This window comes from Panthera pardus, unplaced genomic scaffold (genome assembly GCF_024362965.1).
Source record: "Panthera pardus isolate Hobbes unplaced genomic scaffold, ASM2436296v1 HiC_scaffold_25, whole genome shotgun sequence".
Classification (NCBI taxonomy): Eukaryota; Metazoa; Chordata; class Mammalia; order Carnivora; family Felidae; genus Panthera; species Panthera pardus.
The window spans coordinates 24,242,284-24,267,565 of NW_026526821.1; the positions used below are offsets into that span (position 1 = coordinate 24,242,284).

The 25,282-nt window shown below is 40.9% G+C and overlaps 1 protein-coding gene across 2 annotated transcripts in view; it reads right to left on the reverse strand.

Moving 5' to 3' along the window:
* The window catches only part of ACSS2 (acyl-CoA synthetase short chain family member 2), a 51,082-nt gene extending 26,437 nt beyond the window's left edge, over nucleotides 1-24,645 (reverse strand). Inside the window, exons 1-2 of one of the 2 annotated variants that reach the window (XM_019458712.2) lie at nucleotides 24,371-24,642; nucleotides 18,571-18,766 (exon numbers count right to left, since the gene is read on the reverse strand). In XM_019458712.2, the coding sequence (XP_019314257.1) occupies nucleotides 18,571-18,766; nucleotides 24,371-24,554 (380 nt within the window). In that variant the 5' untranslated portion in view covers nucleotides 24,555-24,642. Of the gene's footprint in view, nucleotides 1-18,570; nucleotides 18,767-24,370 lie in introns of both variants that reach the window. The other variant, XM_019458711.2, reaches the window with a different exon arrangement.
* Nucleotides 24,646-25,282: the final 637 nt, after the last annotated feature.

Below are 25,282 nucleotides of genomic sequence, written 5' to 3' on the forward strand. Positions count from 1 at the left end.
GCAGCAAATCAGAGAGCTTTCTTAAGAAATCAGTATAGGGGTATCTGGGTGGCTCAGTCAGTTAAGCATCTGACTTCAGTTCAGGTCATGATCTGACAGTTCATGAGTTCGAGTCTCTCACCAGGCTCTGTGCTGACAGTGCAGAGCCTGGAACCTGCTTCTGATTCTGTGTCTCCCTCTCTCTCTGTCCCTCTCGTACTCACACTCTGTCTCTCTCTCAAAAATAGCATTTTTAAAAGTTAAAAAAGAAATAAGAACAGAAAGGAGTAACATCTTACAAGACCAGTGCTCTAACACCTGAACTATGGAGCCCAGAAAGGAGTAACATCTTAATTCAAGCAGGTGACAAACTCATGACAAAACTACTTGCCTTATTTCTCTTAGAATTATGATTCATAAGTTGAATATTTAACATATTTATTTTAATTAGAAAAAAAAAAGTTAGGCATTTTCCAATAGAAAGTAATCTCATTTGGCTGATTTGTTGACAGTGAGAACCAGCTGTGTAAGCTAGATTGTATGGTGGACATTTTCTATAAATTATATGATCTAAATTTGGAGTTCCAAGATTTCAAAAAAGATACATAAAATATATACATGTATATAACGTAAAACGCATTGAAAATTAGATTTTTTGCAATTATTTAATCTTATGATAAAATGTTTAAATGTGAACTTTAAAATGTGTAAACAGTTGGGGTGCCTGAGTGACTCAGTCAGTTGGGCATCCGACTGTGGCTCAGGTCACAATCTTGAGGTTTGTGAGTTCGAGCCCTACATTAGGCTCACTGCAGTCAGCATGGAGCCTGCTTCCCCGCTCTCTCTACCCCTCCCCTGCTTGTGCTCACTCAAAAATAAATAAACATTAAAAAAATGTATAAACAGTTATGTAATTTTTCAAAATTCTTTTAGTTATATAATTTTAAAAGTTTAAGACCATTCATTTATTATTATTTTTTAAGCAAGCTCTATGCCCAATGGGGGGCTCAAACTCACAACCCTGAGATCAAAAATCATATGCTCTACCGACTGAGCCAGCCAGGCACTCCTTAAGACCACCAATCTAAATAATTATTTTTCAAAGGTATCCTGCCACTGCCCACTACATCAGAATCATCTGAGGTAGTTATAAAAATACAAGTCAGAAGTCTTATCCTTTGGAGATTCTGAATTGATAGGCTGGCAGGGTCCAGGAATCTGGATTATTAATAAAATTCTCAAGTAATTATTTAGAGTCGCTAGATTTATTGTTTACCCCTAATTCAATGTATGAATTTGCACAAATTTTCTCGTCTCTCTGAGCCTCAGTTTCCTTCTCTGTAAAGTATTAGAGGAAATGCGGGAGTCAAGAGGATGGAGAAGATTGGTATTAGACTGGATAATTTCTAATGCATCTTAGACTTCTTGATTCTCATTTCTTCCTTTCAGAGGCAGGAGAATGGGCCCTAAAAGTCACTTTCAGAGAAAAGAGGTTTTACATACACAGGGGATGGGGCACAGGGGAGAAAACAAATTTGGCTGAGATAGAGTCCAAATAGAAGTAAATAAAATGAAAGTAATAAAAGTAATAAAACCTGTCATGCCTGACTCACATGGTGTTTGCATAGATCAAATAGGAATCAAGCTAATTCCTTACACAAGTATAGAATAAAACCATTTTAGAGGATATTCTTTCACCTGATCTTCACAGCTACTTTAGCAATAGGTTGAGCAGGTATAATTATCCCCATTTTATTTATTTATTTTTTTAATGTTTATTCATTTTTTGAGAGAGAGAGAGAGAGAGAGAGAGAGACACAGCATGAGTGGTGGAGGGGCAGAAAGAGAGGGAGACACAGAATCCCAAGCAGGCTCCAGGCTCTGAGCTGTCAGCACACAGCCCGACGTGGGGCTTGAACTCACGGGCCGTGAGATCATGACCTGAGCCAAAGCCAGACGCTTAGCCAACTGAGCCACCCAGGGGCCCCTAATTATCCCCATTTTAAAAATCCAAGAAATCCAAAGGAAGTGGCTTGCCAAGACTACACAGCAGGTTAAGGAAAATCTGTAACTAGGTCCCAGGTTTCTGACTTTCGGGCTACTGTCTATTCAACAACACCAATTTGGACTGCACCTAAATGAATATCAGAGAAGCCTCTCTCCTAAGAATCTCTAGCAACACTGTGAGAAGGAGGAGACTCTTGTCCATTTTAAGCTTTAGCCCATGGTCAAGATCATGCGCATCACAATCTCTTTAATATCCTGAGAACTTAATTGAAAGACCCAAAACCTCTGGCAGGGAAGCCTGCATATGTCTACCTTCATAGTCCTTGACAATGCTCAAGTGTCACAGAAGCATTCGTATATCCATTTGCTTCTAGAGACATGGCCCCATTTCCTGAAACAAGGCAAAATACATTGTCTCCACATTTCCTTCCTAAATAAAATTTCAGTTCATAGGCAAAAATCTTGCTCCACCCACCCAGCATGTAAGCTCCATGAGGACAAGAACCATATTTATTTTGTCTATTGCTATGTCTCAGCACCTAGTACTGCCTGGCACATGTCATTTAGGATCTAAATGTAAGACCTAAAATAATAAAATTCTTTTTTTTTTTTAATGATGACTTATTTTTGAGAGAGAGAGTGCACAAACGGAGTAGGGGCAGAGAGAGAGAAGGACAGAGGATTGGAAGTGGGCTCTATGCTGACAGCAGAGAGCCTGATGTAGGGCTCAAAGCCTCCAACTGAACTATGAGATCATGACCTGAGCTGAAGTCAGATGTTCAACTGACTGAGCCACCCAGGCACCCCTAAAATAATAAAATTCTTAGAAGAAAACATATGATAAAAATTTCATGACAATGGATTTGGCAATAATTTCTCAGATATTATACCCAGAAACATAGGAAACAAACAAACAAAAAATAGACATTGAACTTATAAAAAATTAAAAATTTTACGCATCAAAAGACTATCCCCATAGTGAAAAGGCAACCCACAGCATGGGAGAAAATATTGGCAAATTATGTATCTCATAAGGGATTAATATCCAAAAGATACAGATAACTCCTAAAGATCAACACAAAACCAATCAACACAATTCAAAAATGGGCAAAGGACTTGAATAGACATTTCCTGAAACAACATATACAAATGGCCAATAGCACGTGAAACATTACTAGTCATTAGAAAAATGCCAGTCAAAACTACAATGAGATAGCAGTATTAAAAAGTGAATGAGGACAGTGCTCTCTGATCCTTTATTATCAAAAGCTCCCTAATGCCTAATAAAGTTCACACTGTTCAGCCTTGTCCTGGGTTCTTCCAGGGTCTGGCTCAACCTTAACTGATCAACTTCAGCCAAGCTGTTCTTCTAGGACCATCTTTTGCTCCATCTGAAGCTCTCTCAGCCCCTGGGCAGGAATGCTGCAATGACAGGGAAATGAACAGACAGGGCAACTGCTCTGGACTGGAAGTCAGGATAACTGGTTTCAAGTCAAGCTTTGCTACTTCTGGCAACATGAATCCTTTTACAAATGATTTCACTTCTCTGGGCCTTAGGTGCTTCAACTGTAAATGAGGGAAATATTTCATTAAATGTGCTTTCTAGATATAGATTTTTTTTTTTAAAAACTATTTTTTTTTATGTTTATTTAAAAGAGAGAGAGAGAGAGAGCACAAGCAGGGGAGGGACATAGAGAGAGGGAGACACAGAATGCAAAATAGCTCCAGGCTCTAAGCTGTCAGTGCAGAGCCCAATGTGGGGTTCAAACCCACAAACAGTGAGATCATGACCTGAGCTGAAGTGGGACACTTTACCAACTGAGACACCCAGGTACCCCTCTAGATATAGGTTTTATTATTCATTCTGGCTGAGAGCAAGAAAGAGGGTTGGAAAGTGAGAAGTGGGAAAAGCTTCACAAAGAAGATGGCATTACGGATGGTTATGAAAGAATAAGCAGGATTTAGATGGCTCAGATAAGGAACAGACCAATTCAGGAAGAGGAGAACAACGTTAATTAGCTTAGATATAGAAGTGGAAAAGCACAGGCCAGTTTACAAATACCAATCCTAAATAACATTTTCATTTACCAGTGGTGTTTTTTCATAAAGCTAAATTTATTTGATATAAAGGATATTTTGTGTTGTATGTTCTGCCTATTCTCATGCAGTTAAATTATCTTTATTCTCAATTGAGTGATAATAATATAAGCTGGTATTTGCAGTTTCAAAAATATTCCTAATTCATAAAATCTTTAATTGCAAACTCTTTGGGAGGTCCCTGCTGAAATATTTGTGGAATTTTTAAAAATCTCAATCATTTGATATAAAATTAAATAGCAACCAATTTAGTTTAGACCTTTAGGTATATTTTGCTGGCTATAAGACAGAAAAGATTAGAATGTCAAGGTCCTGAAAGTCAAGTAAAGACTATTCTGGATTGAAGCTTTATTTTGCTCTCCAGGTGCACCTGGATACAGATGAGTCACTGCAGCAAGGTATTACCTTCAAACAGACATGTGCATGAGCAGCTCCCGGGCAGCCTTATGGATTTTGGCCAGAGTCAAGTTAACCCTCTAGACCTCACATTTGTTCCAGAGCCCATATTGCTAATCAGCTTCAGCTCTTAGTTGACGGAATTTCCTGAAGGGTCTCTGTGGAGTCACATAGGTTTTGTGACAAAACCACCTCCTGGCCACTGTTATGTTGGCTCTACTTGCCCATCTGTACCTAAGCACAGGCCCCAGTGACTGAGAAAGATCTGTACTTGTAACTTTTCTATAAATTTAGGTATGTTTCAAATTTTTATTTTATTTTATTTATTTATTTATTTATTTTTTATGTTTATTTACTTGAGAGACAGAGCGTGAACGGGGGAGGGTCAGAGAGAGAGGGAGACGCAGAATCGGAAGCAGGCTCCAGGCTCTGAGCCATCAGCCCAGAGCCTGACGCGGGGCTCGAACTCACGGACCGCGAGATCGTGACCTGAGCTGAAGTCAGACGCTTAACCGACTGAGCCACCCAGGCGTCCCTGTTTCAAATTTTTAAATTAAAGACTGATAATATAGATGAGGGAGATATCATACAAAGAATCCCAAATGCTTAGTTTAAGTTTTATTCTGTAGATAAAGAAAAGCAAGAAAGGTCCCTAGATTAAAAGCCCCTCCACCACCTCAAAACTTTTTACCTACTAAATCCCAAGCCATGGAGGAATGAAAGTGATCTTTGACAGAGTGGTCACCTGACAATCAGTGCCTACTGCTTGCCACATCATAAAAGGAAGAGAATGAGAGGCCAGTCCTTATTTTCATAAGCTTAAAATCTTTAATTGGAGAGATCCAAACCACCCATTACTTAAGGCCAATCTTAGGAGGACAGAGATCAAGAAAAGCATGAAAAAGTCAAGAGTAGGAAAACACCAAAGGAATGCAAAACAAAACAAAAGTGTGGTCAATCATCAAACATTTCCTAGAAATAGTACATTTTGAGCCAAGTTTGAGAAAAGAGGCTAAGTGTTCATGAGAGGAAAGAATGGCATTTTGAAAAGGATAGAAAAGTCATATGTGGCTGCCAGTCTTGAATCTCTCTGCCTAACAATGCCCTTGGACATGTGTGATATGTATGAATATTAGCATCACTGCAAAGTAATAAATATTTTCAGTATGTTTTCTCATCTTTCATTTCAACTAATCCTCATAGCAATTTTTTGAGATAGGTAGGACAAGATTTGCTATCCCATTTGTAAGGTCAGGAAACTGAGGCTCAGAAGGATGTCATAACTTGCCAAAGGTCACAAAGTAATGGTTAGGACCTCTGCCTGCAGATCCTCAGGCTAGGCTTTTTTTTTTTTTTTTTTTTAGTATATATAACCAAAAGATTGATCTTTTCAAAATGTAACTGATATATCATACGTCTAATTAAAATTCTTCATTGGTTCCTTAGAAATTGTCAAAGCTGCAATTTTACATCTCTGTGTATGAAACATAAATTCCTGATTCTCCTCAAAGCTTCTCCTCCCAGTTTTCTTTCTTCTCCAACTCAACTAATGAAAATTCCATTTTTCCAGTTGCTCAGACAAAAAACCTTTGAGATATTCTTGACTCCATTCTCTTCTACCCCACATCAAGTTCATCAGCAAATCCTATTGGCTCTGCCTTCAAAACATTCCAAAATCTGACCACTTTTCACGACCTCTACCTTTATTTACATTTTCATATTTTGCCTGAACTACTGTCAGTGCTATTACTATCCATTTGCTATTGTACCATGCCCCTCATCCACTATTCTCAAGGTAGTATGCAGACTACATATAGTAGATATTTAGTAAAAAACTGTTTAATGAGTGGATAAATGAGCACATCTCAGCTAAGGAAAGGATGTTATTTCTTTGAGGTTTGCCCTTTAATGTATTTTTAAAAATGTTTTTAATGTTTATTTATGAGAGAGAGAGAGAGAGAGAGCGTGAGCGGGCAAGGGGAGGAAAGAGAGGGAGATAAAGAATCTGAAGCAGCCTCCAGGCTCAGAGCCTGATGCAGGGCTTGAACTTACAAATGGTGAGACCATGGTCTAAGCTGAAGTTGGATGCTTAATCGACTGAGCCACCCAGGCGCCCCTGCCCTCTAATGTATTTAGCTTTATATGTTATAAATTGTAGTCAATGATACTTTTTTAAAAATGTTTTTTTATTTTTGAGAGAGAGCAAGAGAGACAGAGAGAGAGAGAGAGAGAGAGAGAGAACGCAAGTGGGGGCGGGGGGAGGCAGGCAGAGAGAGAGAGGGAGACACAGAATCCGAAGCAGACTCTAGGTTCTGAGCTGTCAGTACAGAGCCTGACGTGGGGCTCGAACTCACAAATGATGAGATCATGACCCGAGCCAAAGTCGGAGCCTCAACCTTAAGTAGGCTCCACACACAACATGGAGCTTGAACTCACGACCCCAAGATCAAGAGTTGCCTGCTCCACTGACTGAGTGAGCCAGGCACCCCTATGGTTAACATTTCTAAAGCTAGCTCTAAACCCCTGAAATAAACTACTGGTTAGACAAGTGGCAAATTGTCAAAGACGCAAAGGCTGTACAAACAAGCATAGTGTCTACAATAAGAGAATGTAAGTGTTCTGTCCAGAACAAGTTACAACTGCTACGTGACTGGCCAAGTCACTTCCACTCTCTGAGCCTCAAGTTCCTCATCTATTAAGCATTGTTGTAAACCATATCCAGGTTCAAAAAAACAAGGGAACAAACATACAGGTACAGTACAGAGGAGACACAGTTTATTATTAAAATAAATAGAGAAGTCTTAGGTATTATAGGAGATTATAAGTTGGGTGGCAGGCACTGACAGTAATTCAGGTAGAGTTAGCTGTGGATGGGGTTAATGTAATCTTAAATATGTAAAGTTAGAACAAAGAATGGTAATAGTTCCCTGCCTGATGGAGACCATAGCTAGAATACTTCATTAGAGATACTGACAAACTAGAGTAGACTAGAGGAGACTGACACGGATGATGAAGAAGTTGTTCAGGAAACTACATCATGTAAGGAAACTGGGAATATGGACTCAGTATTACCTCATCCATAAAATAAGAACACCGGGCTAGGGGCGCCTGGGTGGCTCAGTCAGTTAAGCGTCTGATTCTTGATTTCAGCTCAGGTCAAGATCTCATGGTTCATGGGTTCAAGCCCTTTGTCAGGCTCTGCGCTCAAGCCTACTTATGATTCTCTCTCTCCTTCACTTTCTGCCCCTCCCCTGCTCATGTTGTCTTTCTCAAAAATAAATAAACATTTTTTTAAAAAAGGACACTGGACTAGATCAGGGATTTTCAAACTGAGCTTTGCAAATCCCTAGATGTTCTACACACATACCTCACAAGGACCTCAGTGACAAAGTGAAGCCAAAAGAATGCAGCTCTGGTCCTCCTGTCTATGTTTCAACCAGATCAGCTCTGCTCTTGCCTGTTTTGGGTATGGGGCTTTGGGTAATAATGATAAAAACAGCTAACACACTGTTTGCCAAGCACTTAACCCTTTACACAGATTATTCCAATTATTCTTCACAACAATCTATGTCATAGGAATTGTTATTATTCACATTTTACAGACAGGAAAACTAAGGTTTAAAGAAGTGAGGCAACTACCCTAGCTAATAAGTATTAGAGTAGGGACTGAAATCTAAGCAGAGTCTATAGCCTACTTTTTTTTTTAATTTTTTTAAATGTTTATTTATTTTTGAGAGACAGAGAGAGACAGAGTGCAAGTAGCAGAGGGGCAGAGAGGGGCAGAGAGGGAGACAGAATCGAAGCAGGTTCCAGGATCTGAGCTGTCAGCACACAGCCCAACACAGGGCTCGAACCCACAGACCATGAGATCATGACCTGAGCCAAAGTCGGACGCTTAACTGACTGAGCCACCCAGGCGTCCCTCAGCCTACTCTTTACAAAAAAAAAAAAAAAAAAAAAAAGTTTATTTATTTATTTATTTTTGAGAGTTGGGGGAGAGAGACCGTGCAAGGGAGGGGCAGGGAGAGAATCCCAAGCAAGCTCCATGCTGTTAGCATAGAGCCCAGCACAGGGCTCAATCCCACGAACCATGAGATCATGACCCATGCCAAAATCAAGAGTCAGATGCTTAACTGAGTCACCCAGGGGCTGCTATAGCCTACTTTTGTTAATCACTATACATATAATATTTTATTTGAGCAAAAAGATTCTAATGACTTTAAAAAATTGAAAATTACTGAACTAGATGATCTTTAAGGCATCTTCTATATTTAAATTTCTATAATTCCACATTCAGCCTGCAAAGGGATATAATAACTGTCCTCCAGACACCTGGGTGGCTCAGTCGGTTGAGCGTCTGACTCTTGGTTCAGCTCAGGTCATGATCTCAAGGTTTAGAGGATTCAAGCCCCACATTGGGCTCTGCACAGGCAGTACAGAGCCTGCTTGGGACTCTCTGTCTCCCTCTCTACCCCTGCCCCACTTGCTCTGTCTCCCTCAAAATGAATAAATAAACTTAAAAAAAAAATAACTGCCCTCCTATATCAGAAGAGATGTTCTATGGAAAAAAAGAATAGGATTATTCTATGTAGCCTCAGAAAATAGAACTAAAGCAAAGGAAAAAGATAGAGTGAAAGAAACTTACAGGGAGGGACTACATCTAAGAACTTTGTAGCAGAGCTGTCCAACAATGGGACAGATAGTAAGTGAACTGTGTGCTCTTGGTAGTGTTCCATAATCAGACTGATAACATGGGGATTGTTGGGGATGGAGATATTGGAGCTACAATTCCTGCTTTGTATAGGAAGTAGACTAAATGACCTCAAAGGATTATAACTGAGAGTCTCAAATTCTCAGATAGAGGTTCAAGGTACCAGACACTGGGAATCATTACTATTGCCCAATTTCTCTCATACCAAATCCAGGAAAAGGAGAAAGGCCCATCCTCAGCTCCATGCCTTCTGTACTTACTGTTGTAAATGTAAAACTGCCCTAAAGCAAGAACCCATGCTCCCACCTGACCACCTGATACCTTCAAGGGACAGGAACCCACTATCAGGTTCCTCCCCTGCTTCCAACCTCTCCCAGCTGTCCTGTCACTGCAGTCCCCTACATTTATTTCAGCAATTCTAAAGGTCAGTGCCAGAAGTTAACTTTAACAAGTACCCTGTTCATTCTCTACGTTTACAGGTGGGGAAAAAGAAAGCTCAGAAAAGGGCATTATCTAAAACCATTCTCCTCATTATTCACTAAATACACTGGTATAAGAAGTCAGCCCAGACACAAATTCATGAAGTTGACATGGAGCTCAGGATACTGAATCTGGCTTCCAGACAGTCTCCATTTATTATATACTTATTATTACATATGTTAACATATATAATAATATATTAATCTATAACACATATTATTACACATTTACTATTAACATCCCACCTACTTCTAAAAAGTGACTAGTGAATTGGACAACACAGCCTACCTGTCTCATTTTCAGTGCTTTAGGGAAGAACTCTTTAAGGTGTCAAGGGTCATAAAACTCAGGAAGAAGTGAAACAGATTAGAGATCCACCTTAAACATGAAATCCTCCAGCCTTCTTCTGCAATTTGCCCACCAGATTCAAATGGAGAAAGACTGTTTCCAGCAACAGTTATTTCCCCACATACCTCCATTAGCATAAAGTATATACTACCAGGACCAGGACTGCCCCAGGCAAAGGGAGCAGACTCTCAACCTCAGCCCCTTAACTCCAAACCTTCTAAAATCCTCCTTTATTTCACCATGGCAACAGAAGCCCAGCCCACCTACTGAGTCACTATAGGTTGCATCAAAACTTCTAAAAACCCACTTCCTCTTGAGACACAATCTAGAATCCTGAACTAGAAGAGCAAGAAGGACTTTGCAGAGTATCTATGATCACTAAGCCTCCACCACTCCCACAAAGGGAAGAGATGGTCTGAGACCATCTTCTTTCTCAAATGAGTGTTTTTCCTTACCACATGTATTTTAATCAGTAAATACACTATTGTGAAACCAGTGAAGACATAGACGGAAGACAAAAAAGTCCCTCCCTTCCCATATCACTGAAAGGAACTCCAGGACATGGACCTAGATAATTAACAGAGTCCTTGGATATGAATGCTAGGACAGAACACTCTAGGGCTCTGGCTTTCCATATCACCTTCACAATCTTCTCCCTGTCAGAACATGGGCTTGTCTCACCTTCCTACCTTCTCAAATACACATACAAATGCCCCACAGGTATCTGGAGAATTCTGGGGTTTTTTTTTTTTAACGTTTATTCATTTTTGAGAGACAGAGAGAGAGTGTGTGAGCAGGGGAGAGGCAGAGAGAGAGGAAGACACAGAATCCGAAGTAGGCTCCAGGCACCAAGCTGCCAGCACAGAGCCTGACACAGGGCTCAAACCCACGAACTGCAAGACCATGACCTGAGCCAAAGTCAGATGTTCAACTGACCGAGCCACTCAGGCACCCTGGAGAATTCTAAATATCACACTCTGGAATTCATACTTGGGAGCACAGAGGGATTCTGAGAGCAGAGTTTCTGTCCAAAGGTCACTCCTAAAGTCACCTGCCTCTCAAAAGTTCTGGTTTCTAAGGAAGGATTAATAATAGCCAGAGCCTATGGAGAGACAGCAATGATTCTGCGGAAGATAAGCACCAAGATGGCACAGAGATAATGAAAGCCAGAGGCAACCCAAAGCAAATAGTGGAAGGAATGGACTATACCAAATCACTTGGGTTTGGAGACTGGGGTCCTCTCCTGGAATAGCCTACAGATTGAGCAGTTAGTATAAATTGCCAGAATAACAGCCATCAACTACTGTTTCCTCCCTTTCCCCATAAACCCTTTAATTAATCCTTCAAATCTTCTGTCCCCAGTGTCTCTTCAACTTGCCAGCCTCTCTACCTTTGCACTACCCCTAATATCCTTTGCTCTCTCTCCCTGAATGTCTATTCCAATAACTTTGTCACTGATCACCTTCTCACATATGTACACATAAATCCCCACTAACATCTCCTCCTACCACACTAGGAGGAAGAAATTGCAAGAGAGGTTGAAACCAGTTTTGTGTGGAAGGCAAGATTAGCCCTTAGATCAGATGAGTGTGCACCTTTAAGAAAAGTAAAATGTTATATAGACTAAAGAAACCATTGACTCTTCTCTCTCAACTTTCTGTTTCTCCACCATCTACACATGCAGTTACCTATGTTGCTTTTTTTTTCCCTCCAAATTACTTTAAAATTTCATCTTTCCATTCCATTCCCACCAGCAGGATCCCAGTCCAGGCACCTCTACTCTGAAAAACAAACTCCCAGCAATCTGGCTTCACGCTCCCATTTCCATATGTATCCAGATTAATTTTTTTAAACCCAGGTGTGACCACATCATTCCCTTGCATATAATCCTTTCATAGGTCTCCAAAAAATAGTCAAGGTCTCCCATTCCCGGACCCCATCCACTGTTGACAACAACCTTGACTCCTCTTTGTCTCACTCCCCACATCCAATCTAAGTCAGCAAATTCCATGGGCCTCTTCACTCAAAATAGATCCAGATTTGGACTACTTCTAGCCACTTTCAAGATACTATTATGTTCTAAATCACCAACACTGCTCATCTGATTTCTATAATAGCCTCCTAATTGGTCTCCCTGATTCTACTCTTGCCTTCTGTCTATTCTCAACACAAAAGAGAGAAAGATTCTAAATATACATCAAATTGCTGTCACTTTTGTGCTCAGGATTGTCCAGTGGTTCCCTACTTCACTATAAATAAAACCCAAAAGCTTATATTGACTTTCAAGGTTCTACATGATCTAGTGTCCTGCTGACCTCATTCTGAAAACTCTCTAGTTCACACTGCTTCAGCTACACCAACTTCTCAGCTAGTCTTAAACCAAGCAGCAGCACACTCCTACATCAGGGCTTTTGTACTTGCTCTTCCATGTACTTGGAATATTTCTCCTTCCCAATACAATTATCTGCGTGGCACACTCCATTTCCTTCTTAAATGTCTGCTCAAATGTCACTTTTATCAGACAGTTCTTCCCTTATCAATGCCCATTCTTTGTTGTCATTCCCTTTTTGCTTATGCCACTCTGTATTTTTCTATAGCATTTATCACTACCTGCCATATATTCATTGGCCTGTTTGTTTACTGTCTGTCTCCTCAAGCTGAAATATAACTTCCATGAAGGCATGGATATTGTTCAGAATAGTTCCTGGTACATAGCAAGTGCACAATAAGTATTTATTGAATGAATAAATTGTTCCCTGTATAAACCCTTTACTCCAGACAAATTTGGCCTTCTCACTGTCCCAATAGTAATTATAGCTAATGTCTTTTGAGTGCTTTCAATGTGCCAGGAATTGGATACATCACTTTGTTACACTATTCAGTCAGTAACTACATGAGATGGAAACTACTTTTATCCATTTTACAGTTGAGGCTCAAAGATATTAAATAATTTGTATAAAATCATATAGCTATTTTTGCAGCAGAAACAGGACTCAGGTTAGTCTGATACCAAAGCCCATTCTCCTAATTTTTTCATACTGCCTCCCTACATGCCTTCTCCCTTCTGTGAACTATTTGTGTAAGTGGCTCTTTGCAGTTGGCCCATAATTGCTTTCCAGCTGTTTTATATAGGTCTATTTGGTTTTCCAAATAGAATGTCAATTCCATAAGACCAAGATCTGGGTATTTGAAATGTGATACCACATTTTACCTTACATTCATAAGCAAATTAACCTTAAAGTTAATTTGACAAATTAACTTTAACTAATATGACAAATTTCTCTTTTCAACTGTCACAATCTGGTGTTAGACAACTAGAATAATGAAGCAGGATCATATGGTGAAAAGAGTAACTGACTAGGAGTAAGGATACCTAGAGATTAGTCTCAGCTCTGTCTCCAAGCTCTGTGTCAGCTGTAGCCTCACTGATCTTTAATCTACTAATCTGTAAAGAAAGTTGGCCTAGATGAATCTAAATGATCATTTCAGGAGCACCTGGGTGGTTCAGTTGGTTAAGCACCTGACTCTTGCTTTAGGCTCAGGTCATGATCTCACAGTCATGAGTTCAAGTCCCATGTTGGCTCTGCACTGACAGTGCAAAGCCTGCCTGGGATTCTCTCTCTCCCTCTCTCTCTCTGCCCCTCCTCTGCGTGCCCATGCCCTCTCTCTCTCTCTCTCAAAATAAAAAAATAAACTTAAAAAATAAATGGCCACTTCAAATTCTAAAAATACTATTATTCCATGAAAATTTACAATGTGTCAATCCAAAAGTAAAAGGCCAAATTCTTCCTTAATATGGTTCTACTTTGGTTCTATGAGCACTATTTCCTCTGTGCATTATTTCAGAACATGCCCTAAAACAAGGAATGAGCTATAAATGTGGTTTGCTAATACCACTAGAGCTATATAAATGACATTGTTTAGGTTGAAAAGAAAGTCATACTGTGACTCCATAAGAAGTATATCAATTAGAGAAAACCATGGAAAAGATGTCATTTTAAAAAGCATTATTGGGGGGCCTGGGTGGTTCACTCAGTTAAGCATCGGACTCTTGATTTCACCTTAGGTCATAATCTCAACAGTTGTGAAATCAAACCCCATGTCAGGCTCTGCACTGGGCACAGAGTCTGCTTAAGATGCTCTCTATTCCTCTCCCTCTGCCCCTGCCCTGCTCATGTGCATGCATGCATGCACACACTCTCTCTAAAAAAAAAAAAAAAAAAGACTCTCTCTCCCTTTCCCTCTGCCCCTCCCCTCCCCCCAAGCACATTTTCTTTCTTTCTTTCTCTCTCTCTCTCTCTCTCTCTCTCTCTCATCTCTCTCTCTTTCTCTCTCTCTCTCTCTGTCTCTCACACACACACACACACACACACACACACACACACACAGCATGAATAAAAATTAGATCAGGAAGAAGGTGGACTCCAAAACAAAACACTTTGGGGGAAAAAAGAGGACTTCATAGAATAAATGATATGATAGAGAGTTTGAAAAATACTGAGTACAAGATAAAGACAAATAATGCAAGAAAAATGGCAGGCAATTTTTAACTTCAGAGAAAACAAAAATCTGTATATAAAAGGAAATGCAGGGGCACCTGTATGGCTCAGTTGGTTAAACATTAGACTCTTGGTTTCAGCTCAAGTCATGACCTCATGGTTCCTGAGATCGAGCTCTGCATCCAGCTCTGGGCTGGTAGCACAGAGCCTGCTTGGGATTCTCTCTCTCTCTCTCTCTCTCTCTCTCTCTCTCTCTCTGTCTCTCTCTCCCCCAACCTCTTTCTGTCCCTCCTCCACTTCTGCTTTCTCTCTCTCTCTCAAAATAAACAAATAAACTTCAAAAGAAAAAAAAGGAAATGCAATCATAATATATTACTCTTATGTAAACATTGTGTTTAAATTAACTAAAAAACAGAGCTAGATAGATGAGAGAATGAAGTTGGAGGAATATACAAGAACAAAATTCTCATCTATCATAATAGGAAGTCACAATTCCTAAAGTATGTTGTATAAGCATACTACTTAAAACTATGGAGGTAGAGCACCTGGGTGGCTCAGTTGATTGAGCACCTGACTTTTTTTTTTTTTTTTTTTTTTTTTTTTTTGAGAGAGTGCGAGTGCACAGGCAAGGGAGGGGCACAGAGAGAGGGGGGAGAGAGAATCCCAAGCAGGCTCCATGCTGCCAGTGCACAGCCCAAACCGGGGCTCAATCCCACCAACTGTGAGCTCATGACCTAAGCCAAAATTGAGAGTTGGATGCTTAAATGATTGAGCCACCCAAGGCTCCCCTGAGCATCTGACTCTTGACTTTGGCTGAGGTCAAGATCCCAGGATTGTGAGATTGAGCTCCACTTATGGAACCTGCTTGAAATTCTCTCTCTCCCTCTATCCTTCTCCCCTACTTGTACTCTCAAATAAATAAATAAATAAATAAATAAATAAATAAATAAGGAGGTTTTAAGAGAAATAACCACATCTGGCATATTTGCACTTTACTTTTTTATAACAAATGTGACTTATTTGTAGCTTGGTTTTACTTTATTGTTAACATAAAATAATTGAATAATAATGGCCCACATGGTACTTGTCTCCCACTCCTCTATCCCTATATCCATAATACCTAACATACGACTATCCAACATCTTTAAAAATTCTTGTTGATTGAGCGACCAATGTAAAAATGGGATGAAGAGGGGCACCTGGGTGGCTCAGTCGGTTAAGCGGCCGACTTCGGCTCAGGTCATGATCTTGCAGTCCGTGAGTTCGAGCCCCGCATCGGGCTCTGTGCTGACAGCTCAGAGCCTGGAGCCTGTTTCAGATTCTGTGTTTCCCTCTCTCTGACCCTCCCCCATTCATGCTTTGTCTCTCTCTGTCTCAAAAATAAACGTTAAAAAAAAATTTTTTTTTTAAAATGGGATGAAGATACCTTGTTATGGAATTATAGAATTTTGCACTAGAAGCAAATTTAGAAATTATATAATCCAATGCTTCTCAATTTGGTGTTCCATGAAATACTGCTTCTTGTAATGTTAATAGCATGCTGCAGAAAGTGGGGCTCAAATAAATTTGGGTAATCCCGTGCAAAAAATATTTATCAGGTGTCTTTACTATAGTTCTTGGAGGCTTTACTATGTTAATACACATTGGGAATCCCAGAAAGGTAATTTATTATGTAGTGTTTCTCAGATTCATTTGTTTCATGAATTAAGCCCCTGCTACTATCTCTAGTAATGAGTGGTTTCTGGAGCATTCTTTGGAAAACACTGATCTAGTCAACTCCTCTCATTTTACAAGTAGGAAAAGAGACTCTCTAGAGCCTGTTCAGGTCTGGATGGCAGGGGAACTAGAAAGAAGGGCTTCAGGATTCTGGAGCAGTCTCCAGTGATTGAACAACTCTGGCCTAAGTTTTCTCAGTCTTTCATCATGCACTTGAATTATTTCAAACAGTGAACAACATCAGACACAAGCCTCTCCTTTACAGATCTTTAAAGATTTTCTGATCCCTAAGGAACCCATGAAGTGAACCCAAGTGTCAAATGGAGCTCAAGCCATAAAGTCCAAGGGAAGAAGCTAAAGGAAGTCTCAATAAAAGACTGTTTCAGTGGCAAAGTAACCCTAAATTGAGCAATAGCAATGTGAACAGACCACTCACATTTGTACAGTTTTTTTCCAATAAGTAAATAAATGCTTTCATAACATCATCTCACTTGAGATGAGAAAGACGGGGTAGAATTACGATCCTCATTTTATGGAAGAGGAAAGGGATTCTCACAGAGTTAAATGCGTTGTCTGTGGTCATATAGCAAGTGAATGGCAGAGTTGGGCTCATTTTAGGGCATTAGGGCTCTTATTAATACATCACAAACTGGGCAAATTTTGACTGAATACCAATTAACTCTTCCATGAAACATCCAAACTACTCCTATTGGCTCACTTAAAAAGAATAGATCAATTCTCAAAATGCTCATGGTGGTGGCAGAATCAACACCCCAATTATTGGAACTTCAAGGTCTATTTGGGTTCAGTGTAGTAATACCACCTATAAGCTATGTTGCTAGAAGGAAGGGGTCTTAAAAAGTTCCCACTAGGGGCGCCTGGGTGGCTCAGTCAGTTAAGTGGCCGACTTCGGCTCAGGTCATGATCTTGCGGTCCGTGAGTTCGAGCCCCGCGTCGGGCTCTGTGCTGACAGCTCAGAGCCTGGAGCCTGTTTCGGATTCTGTGTCTCCCTCTCTCTGACCCTCCCCTGTTCATGCTCTGTCTCTCCCTGTCTCAAAAATAAAAAATAAAACGTTTAAAAAAAAAAAAAAGTTCCCACTAGGAAGGCAACATCACCTAGTGTTACCAGCAAGGAGTCAAACAGACTTGAGTTTGAGTCCTGGCTCTACCACTTACTTATAAGCCCTATGATTTTATTCACTATATAACCCTCTGTGCTTCACTTCTTCACCTATATCGCACAGCTGCTAAAAAGCTAATGTTAAGAGTTAGAAGGATAGCATGGTGTCATGGTTATGAGTATAAACTCTATAACTGTCCTAACTGGCTTTGAATCTCAGTCCTACTTCTTACTAGCTGTATGACTTCAGATAAGTCACTTAACATCTCAGAATTTCAGTTTTCACATATGTAAAATGAGGAAAACAGTGCATTCTTGGTTGTCAGCATCAAATGAGATAATATTTGTTAAGCACTTGAGCATAGTGTCTGATACTTTTGGGGAATGTCATCAAAAAGATGTGACCTCCAATCTACCTGATTGACCCTTCCAGCAGTGGGAGGCTTCTTACCCCTTCCCATGTCCTTGGAATGTGGGTTCCACTTGCCTTTCCTGCTCAAGGACATAGCCTTGAGATGTGATGATGTAGTACTGAAAACACCGGCATGTTACTAAGCCTACTTAGGACCTCTACACACTTTTAAGATTTGGAGGGTGAGTACAGTGTTCCGTTTGTCTTGCTGCTGTCCAAGACAAGCTTTGTATGTAAGTTCTCTTTGTTTATTAAAACTGCCACCTACGAACCTGGAATGGCTGCCTCTTTCTTCAGTCTCTCCTTACCCTCTGCTTACGGGGGGTAGGAGGGGGCCGGTTTCAGATTATACCTGGGAAACTCCGGGAAGGACTGCAAACTAACAGGTATTATAGTTCACCCAAAGATGATAACAACAATGGTAGTGAAAATCCCAATATCCACACTTTCCTCCCAAAGCAAAATGAGAAAGATTGCTACTCAGTCCTATTCACTTCCATTTACCCTCCCCTCTCTTTCCTCTCCAACTACAAGCCAAGAATGCCATACTAGAAGTCAGGACACCTGGCTCTGAATGTCAATTCTGTCACATACTAGTTATGTGATTTCAGTGAAGTCACTTAACTTACTTGAGGTATTTTTCCTCATCTGAGATTAAATTAGCAATACTTTACTTACTCTCCTAGGTTGTTGCAAGGATCAAATGAATTAATAGATTTTAAAGTACTTTGCGAACTATGAAACACTATATAAATTTGAGTGGTGACTTTTTATCTGTCACAGGCTTCAAGATAGATGTTTTTACCAGTAAAAAGCAACTTTATCGCCAAGTTTTTTCTCATGGACAATTCGATCCAGTACGTTGTAGCAGATGTTGGTAGTTGCTCCTTTCATCCACTCGATGAAGATTTTTCCTTTAGTCACATCAAAATTGTACTGGAGGAATGGGCCAGGACATGAGGTCTTCCAGTAAAATTCCTTGGCAATGTCTCCCCAAAACTCTGCAGCAGAAAGGGAAACCAAGACATCACCAAATTTCTCAGACATACTTATCCTCAGATGGCTTACCAGTCTATGACATGAACAAGTCACAACTTCTCTGCCCTATATTCTAGGACCCATGACGGAGGTCCTTCCTTTACCTGTCTAATTTTTATCACCTACTACTTTCCTAACCTACCTTCTATTCCCATGAGCTGAATCTTGACTCAAATTTCTTCCTTCTCTCAAAACTGCCATTCCGTTTTTCACCATCTATTCAAATCATAGCCACACAATGCCTAGCACAACAGTAATTTAACAAATTAAGTAGTGAAAGGAAGAAATCCTTTACCCACAGAGCCTTCCATAATATCTTTCTAATTTGTTCATTCATTCACTTTCAGCAATTATTTAATGAGCATCTCCTCCAATTACATCTTGACCAAGTGTTACTTGCTATGAGTCAGATGTTGCTTTAAGCTCTTTATATGTATTATCTTATTTAGTCTCTACCACAACCATAAGAGGTAGGCCTTGTTTTCATTCTCATTTTATTGATTTGAAAAATCAAGGCTTACCAAATGTCCATTGACTGATGATGGATAAAAAAGACGTGGTATATATACATAATATATAATGGGTGCTGGGTATGAAGGAGGGCACTTGTTATGATAAGCATTGGATTTTGTATGTAACTAATGAATCACTGAATTCTACTCCTGAAACCAATATTGCACTGTATGTTAACTAACTAGAATTTAAATAAAAATTTGAAAAGAAAAAAAAAAATGAAAATCAAGGCTCAGAGAAGTTAAATAACTTACCCTAGGTTATATAGTTACTAAGTCAAGATGTGAACTGCCCAGAGGAAGACATTTTTGCTAAAATCTAAAAGAGAACGGGAGTTTTTCTCCACTTCCCTACCAGGAAACAGGGCCATGAGATAGAAAGGAACCAAGGGTATATGTTAAGAGGAACTCCCTGGAGCTGAAGCACTGAGAGTAAGAGAAAGAGTAGCAGAAATTAATTCATAAACTGGGCAGATCATGCGATCCTTCTGGGCATGATAAGGACTTTGATATTATCCTAAAGAAGAATGGAAAGCCATTGTAAGATTTTAAGGAGAGGGACATGAACAGATTAATAATCTTAAAATATTTGCCTGCTACTCCATAGAAAATGTATTCAACAGGTAAAACATGTAATGTCAGAGCACTTAGGATATTGTCAGTACAGGGTCAGGAGCTAGAAGGAAGAGACACACTTAGAAACATAACAGTGAAAGGAAATTTAGAGATTATTATCCCCATTTCACCAATAACAAACCAAATTCATAGAGGTAAAGTGATTTGCTCAAGGTTATGTGATTCAGTTTATACAATCTAGGTGGAAAGATAAGACTAACACATGAAATACTGTTGAACATGCAAAACAATATAGTTGAAAGCTAAATCATATGGTGTACAACTTGCAAACAATTTAAGAAATCCAAATAATTTTTAAAAAAGATAAATCCAATGTCAGATGGCTCTGTAAAATAGATACTCTTATTTGATAATGGCATTATAAGAAATTGTCACAATCTTACTGGAAAACAGGAAAATGACTGACGAGAGCCATAAAATTTTTTATACCTTTAAACATCCGCTAACTTAATTTTGGGAAGCACACTACAAGAAAAAATTCCAAAGGAAAAAAAAAAGTAATTGCTAAAGAGATGTTTGTAGTAACACTATTTATAACAGTGAAACTGGAAACAACCCAAGAGCCTAATAATTTAAAAAAAAAAAAGCTGATGAAAACTAGTAATACTAGTAGTAATACAACAGAATACTAAATGGCCACTAAACAGAGGGCAAATGGGAACTGGCATTTTAGCAAATGGCCATTCCTGTACCAGGCACTGAACCAATCTTATTGAATCTATTTGTGTGTGTGTGTGTGTGTGTGTGTGTGTGTGTGTGTTTAAGATTTTATTTTTAAGAAATCTCTGTATCCAATGTGGAGCTTGAACTCACAACCCACAGATCAAGACTCACTTGGTGCCCCTCACTGAATTTTTTTTTCATATTAAAACACTCATAATTGAAGTATTTTTATTTTGTGTACAATGAGTGAGCATTAAGGTAGGTGTCCTGGATATCTGCAGTTAAGGTAGGTATCTTGGATGACCCACTCAAGGTAGTTTACTCAATCCAATTTAATACAGCCTGTATTCTCTGCATACTGATGGAAACACTGGCGGCACATACGGAGGCTGTGTTTTCCTGATCAGACTGTGGCGATTTGAGCAGACATGGCAAGAATAAAAACCCTGGCCAAACTTCCTCAGATGGCCCAGGAGAGCTACTGGTGATCTATCTTCTCTCTCCAATGCAGCAAAATGAGACAAAAGGCTTCACTGAATGTTTATACAGCCCTATTAAGTATATATTAATTACCCTAATTTTATAGATGAGAAAAACAAAGCTCAGAAAACATAGGAACTCTCCCAAGGAAACACACAGCTAGAAACCAGTATGCACAATCACATATGTTGTTACAACTACATTGAATACATGTATATACTCAAAAATATTTTTAAGTGATAATAGTAGGCATAGGTTATATAAAACTATTTATGAACCCCATTTATGTATATCAATAAGGATGAGGAAAACTGAGTTTTGGGACACTTGGGTGGCTCAGTCAGTTAAGCGTTCGACTTTTGATTTTGGCTCAAGTCATGATCTCACGGTTTGTGGGTTCAAGCCCTGTGCTGATAGTGTGGAGCCTGCTTGAGATTCTCTCTCTGTGCCCCTCCCCCCTTGCACTTGCTCACCCACACACACTCTCTCTCTTCCCCCGCCTTAAAATTAATAAATAAACTTTAAAAAAATAAAAAGAAAACTTGAGTTTTATGATCACTTAGTTTTGTTTTGGGAGGGGTTTGTTTTTATTTGGTGGAAGTATTGAAATCTGGATGCTTCATTGGCATGCATTCTTTTTTTTTTAAGTTTATTTATTTATTTGGGGTGACAGAGAGAGAGAGAATCCCAAGTAGGCTCTGTGCTGACAATACATCGTGGAGTTCGAACTCACGAACTGTGAGATCACGACCTGAACTGAAATCAAGAGTCAGATGCTTAACTGACTGAGCCACCCAGGCACCCCACCATTAGCATGCATTCTAAATATGAAAGTTCAGAAGAGGAAAAGATGAGCATGGACTAGATGATCAGGGAATGTTGTGTGGAACTGGTGGGTTTGACTAGATAGAGAAGAGCAGAAGGAAATGGGCAAAGGCAAGGAGATGGGAAATAAACCTTTGTGTAATCAGTATATCAATGAGAATGACTGGTCTAGAATAAGGGGTGTGGTAAGGAATAGCGGGAAATAAGAACAGAGAGGTAAGGTGTAGCTAGTTATCCAGACCTTGAGTAAACGGCAATTTCAAATTTTTATTTGAAATTGGAGGAAACAGGGAACTACTGAAAGTTTTTGAAGTGACATATGAAAGCAATGTTTCCAGAATCTCAATCTAATAGTGTTTATTTTAGATAATTCTACCAGAGAGATTGGTGGGTGAGACCAGGGGACGAGAGAACCAACTAGGAGGCTGCTTCCTTGAATTAAAAGGTACTGTGGGAATGGAAGAAAAGGTAAGCAGAGATATTTTGAAGAGTATTTAACAGAATTTGGTGAAAGGCAGACTGTGGGGTCAGGGAAGAGGAAGACTATAGCTATCAGGAGTATAGGTTCTGTAGTCAAGACTACCTTAGATCAAATCCCAGATCCACTGCTATGCAGCTTTATGGCCTCATGCAAGTTAGTTAATCTCTCTACACTTCAGTTTTCTTTTCTGCATAATGGGGATAACAGTCTACATCAAATCAAACAGGATTTGTGCTCAGTAAGCAGTAAGCAATCTTTAATGAGATAAAGAGATAGAAATCTTTTTTTTTTTTAATTTTTTTTTTAACGTTTATTTATTTTTGAGACAGAGAGAGACAGAGCATGAATGGGGGAGGGTCACAGAGAGAGGGAGACACAGAATCTGAAACAGGCTCCAGGCTCTGAGCTGTCAGCTCAGAGCCCGACGCGGGGCTCGAACCCACTGACCGTGAGATCATGACCTGAGCTGAAGTTGGACGCTTAACCAACCGAGCCACCCAGGCGCCCCTGATAAGATAAAGAGATAGAAAAGATCCATCTATAGTTGATAGATAGATCTTATTATAGAAGAAGATGATGAAAGAGATTTAGTTTGGGATAGTGGCACTGACAGGGATTAGAAAATTAAGGGGAGAGCAGTTTTGGGAGGGAAAATTGGTAAATCCCAGACACAGTCATGTTAAATATGGTGTAACATCAAGGTATGAGAATAAAATGGTCTACAGACCTATGAAATCTGGGACCAGAGCGTAAGTGGGATCCTGGGCACAGGGCTAAATATATAGAAGTTATTATTGTGGAAATAGATAGAAAACAGATGAACTCATGATGGGGAAAAAAATAGAAGAAAGAGAAGTGAAAAGAGGTCTGAGGATTCAAACTTGAACACCGCCTGTGTAGCAGTCAACCACTCTACACTTGATTCAATCTTGTCTTGCATTACTCAGTAATCCCTTGGCCCACGTTGTTCTTATTATCAGACTAACCACCATTTTCTGAATGCCAACGGTGTTTCAGGCACTCTATCATGCACACTTATCACCTGCTTTAGACCTCAAACAAACGTAGGAGGCAAGTATTATTATCAGCATCCTACGGACGAAGAAAAGGAATCTTAGGTTTAAAACTCTGCTTAAGACCTCACAGTGAATGAATGGTAGATTTGGGGGTGGTCTGATTCATTGCCCAGGCTTATCCCACTGCCAAACATAATGCTGCCCCCCAACGTTGGTACAGTTTTGACCCCTTACCCAGACTGAGGGCAAGGGCAAAGAATTTTCCATACCCATTCTTAAAGGCATGGGACGTTCTATCAGAATTTCTGAGTTATTACAATCCCAGCCCGATTTTTTTTTAAACTGCATCTCAGTGACTTGTTCGGTCTCACATTGCGTAATTGCCTCTGGAATTTATGAAATACGAAAAACAGATTTGGGACTCCGTTACTAATGTGGGGGACCCCCAGGACGGGAACCAGACCCTTTACTAACCAACTGTGGAGACTAAGTCACAGGGTGAAGGTGTCAGGAGGCAAAAGCTGAGTTGGCGTGAAAGGGAGCAAAGAAAGTTCTGTAGCTCTCCTCCCCTCGAGGCGCCCCTTCGCCTCTGCGAACCTTAGGAACTCAGACCTTCACTCGCCTCAAGGAAGCCCCAACTCCTCACGAAATCCCCAAGTCGCCAAGGAACTCCCTGGTTCCTAGGGAACCCTCATCACAGAACCCTCCTCATCACAGAACCCTTCTCCCTACAGAACTCCCATATCCTCCCGGAACTTCTTTTCCATCTCCTCAAAGAACCTGTCTCTTCATGAACCCTTCAACCTCCCAAGAGAAAACCCAACTCCGCCAGGGACCCCGATCTCCTCACGTAATCCCCGTTCCCCACGCCTCGTGCCCAATTTCTCACTCTTCTGCAACCCCCTACTTCTCTCCTCACTGACCCCACCCAGGGCCGCCCGGGCCCGGCCTCACCTCGCGGCTCCTCCACAGAGCGCCGGTGCAGCTCGCGGTAGCGCTGCAGCGAAGAGACGTGCGCTGAACGGCTGACCTCGGGCGGCGGAGACCAACTCCGCACCCGGCTCCGGGGTCCAGACTCCTCCCGCTCCCCGCTCCCGCTCCCGTTCCCGCTCCGGCCCCGCTCCTCCGGAAGCCCCATAACGTCAAGTTCCGAGCGCCGTAGCAGCCTTTGCGGGTAGCTTCTCGCGCCCAGGAGAGGAAAACAGGCTGGCCCGGGGGCGGTGCCTTACGGGAGGAGAGGCCCGGCCGCCGGAGGCGTGGCTTAAGCAGCCTCGGCGGATGGCGGCCCGGAGGGGCGGAGCCATGCTCGATGGGGTCAAAATGAATGTTAGCAGTGACACGGATTGGGAAAAGTCGAGTATTGCTTGGGGTTAGGGGCGGAGCCGACTGCGGAAGGGGTGGGGCCACAGGGGAGGAGCTGAAGGGGCGGGGCGCGTGACAAGAGAGGTTGGCATCTTGGAGTGACAGAGGAGGGGAGGGGCCAGACGTGACAGTAGAGGAGGTGGGCCCTCTCCTGTCATGGAGTGACAGGGAGTGGCGAGCCTGGAGGTGACAAGAGAGGAGACTGAATCATGGAGTGACCACAGTGGGGTGGGGTCTTGGAGTGACAGATGAGAAGTTGGGTTAGGGCGGGGCTCGAGCGGGAAAGAGCTGGGCAACCGAAAGGAGTTGGATCTGGCCCATAATGGAGACGCCCCGTGATCTGATTGCACAAGCCTGTCACTCCACCGATTTGCAAAGCCAGGTGGAATAGGGTCCTTTCCGGGTGGCACTGTTCTCCTCTGAGAACTATCCCCCAATTCTGAGTAAACCACTCCCCTCTGTCCCCAGGAAAAACTCCTCCCACGACGTTGAGGGCTCGGCCTG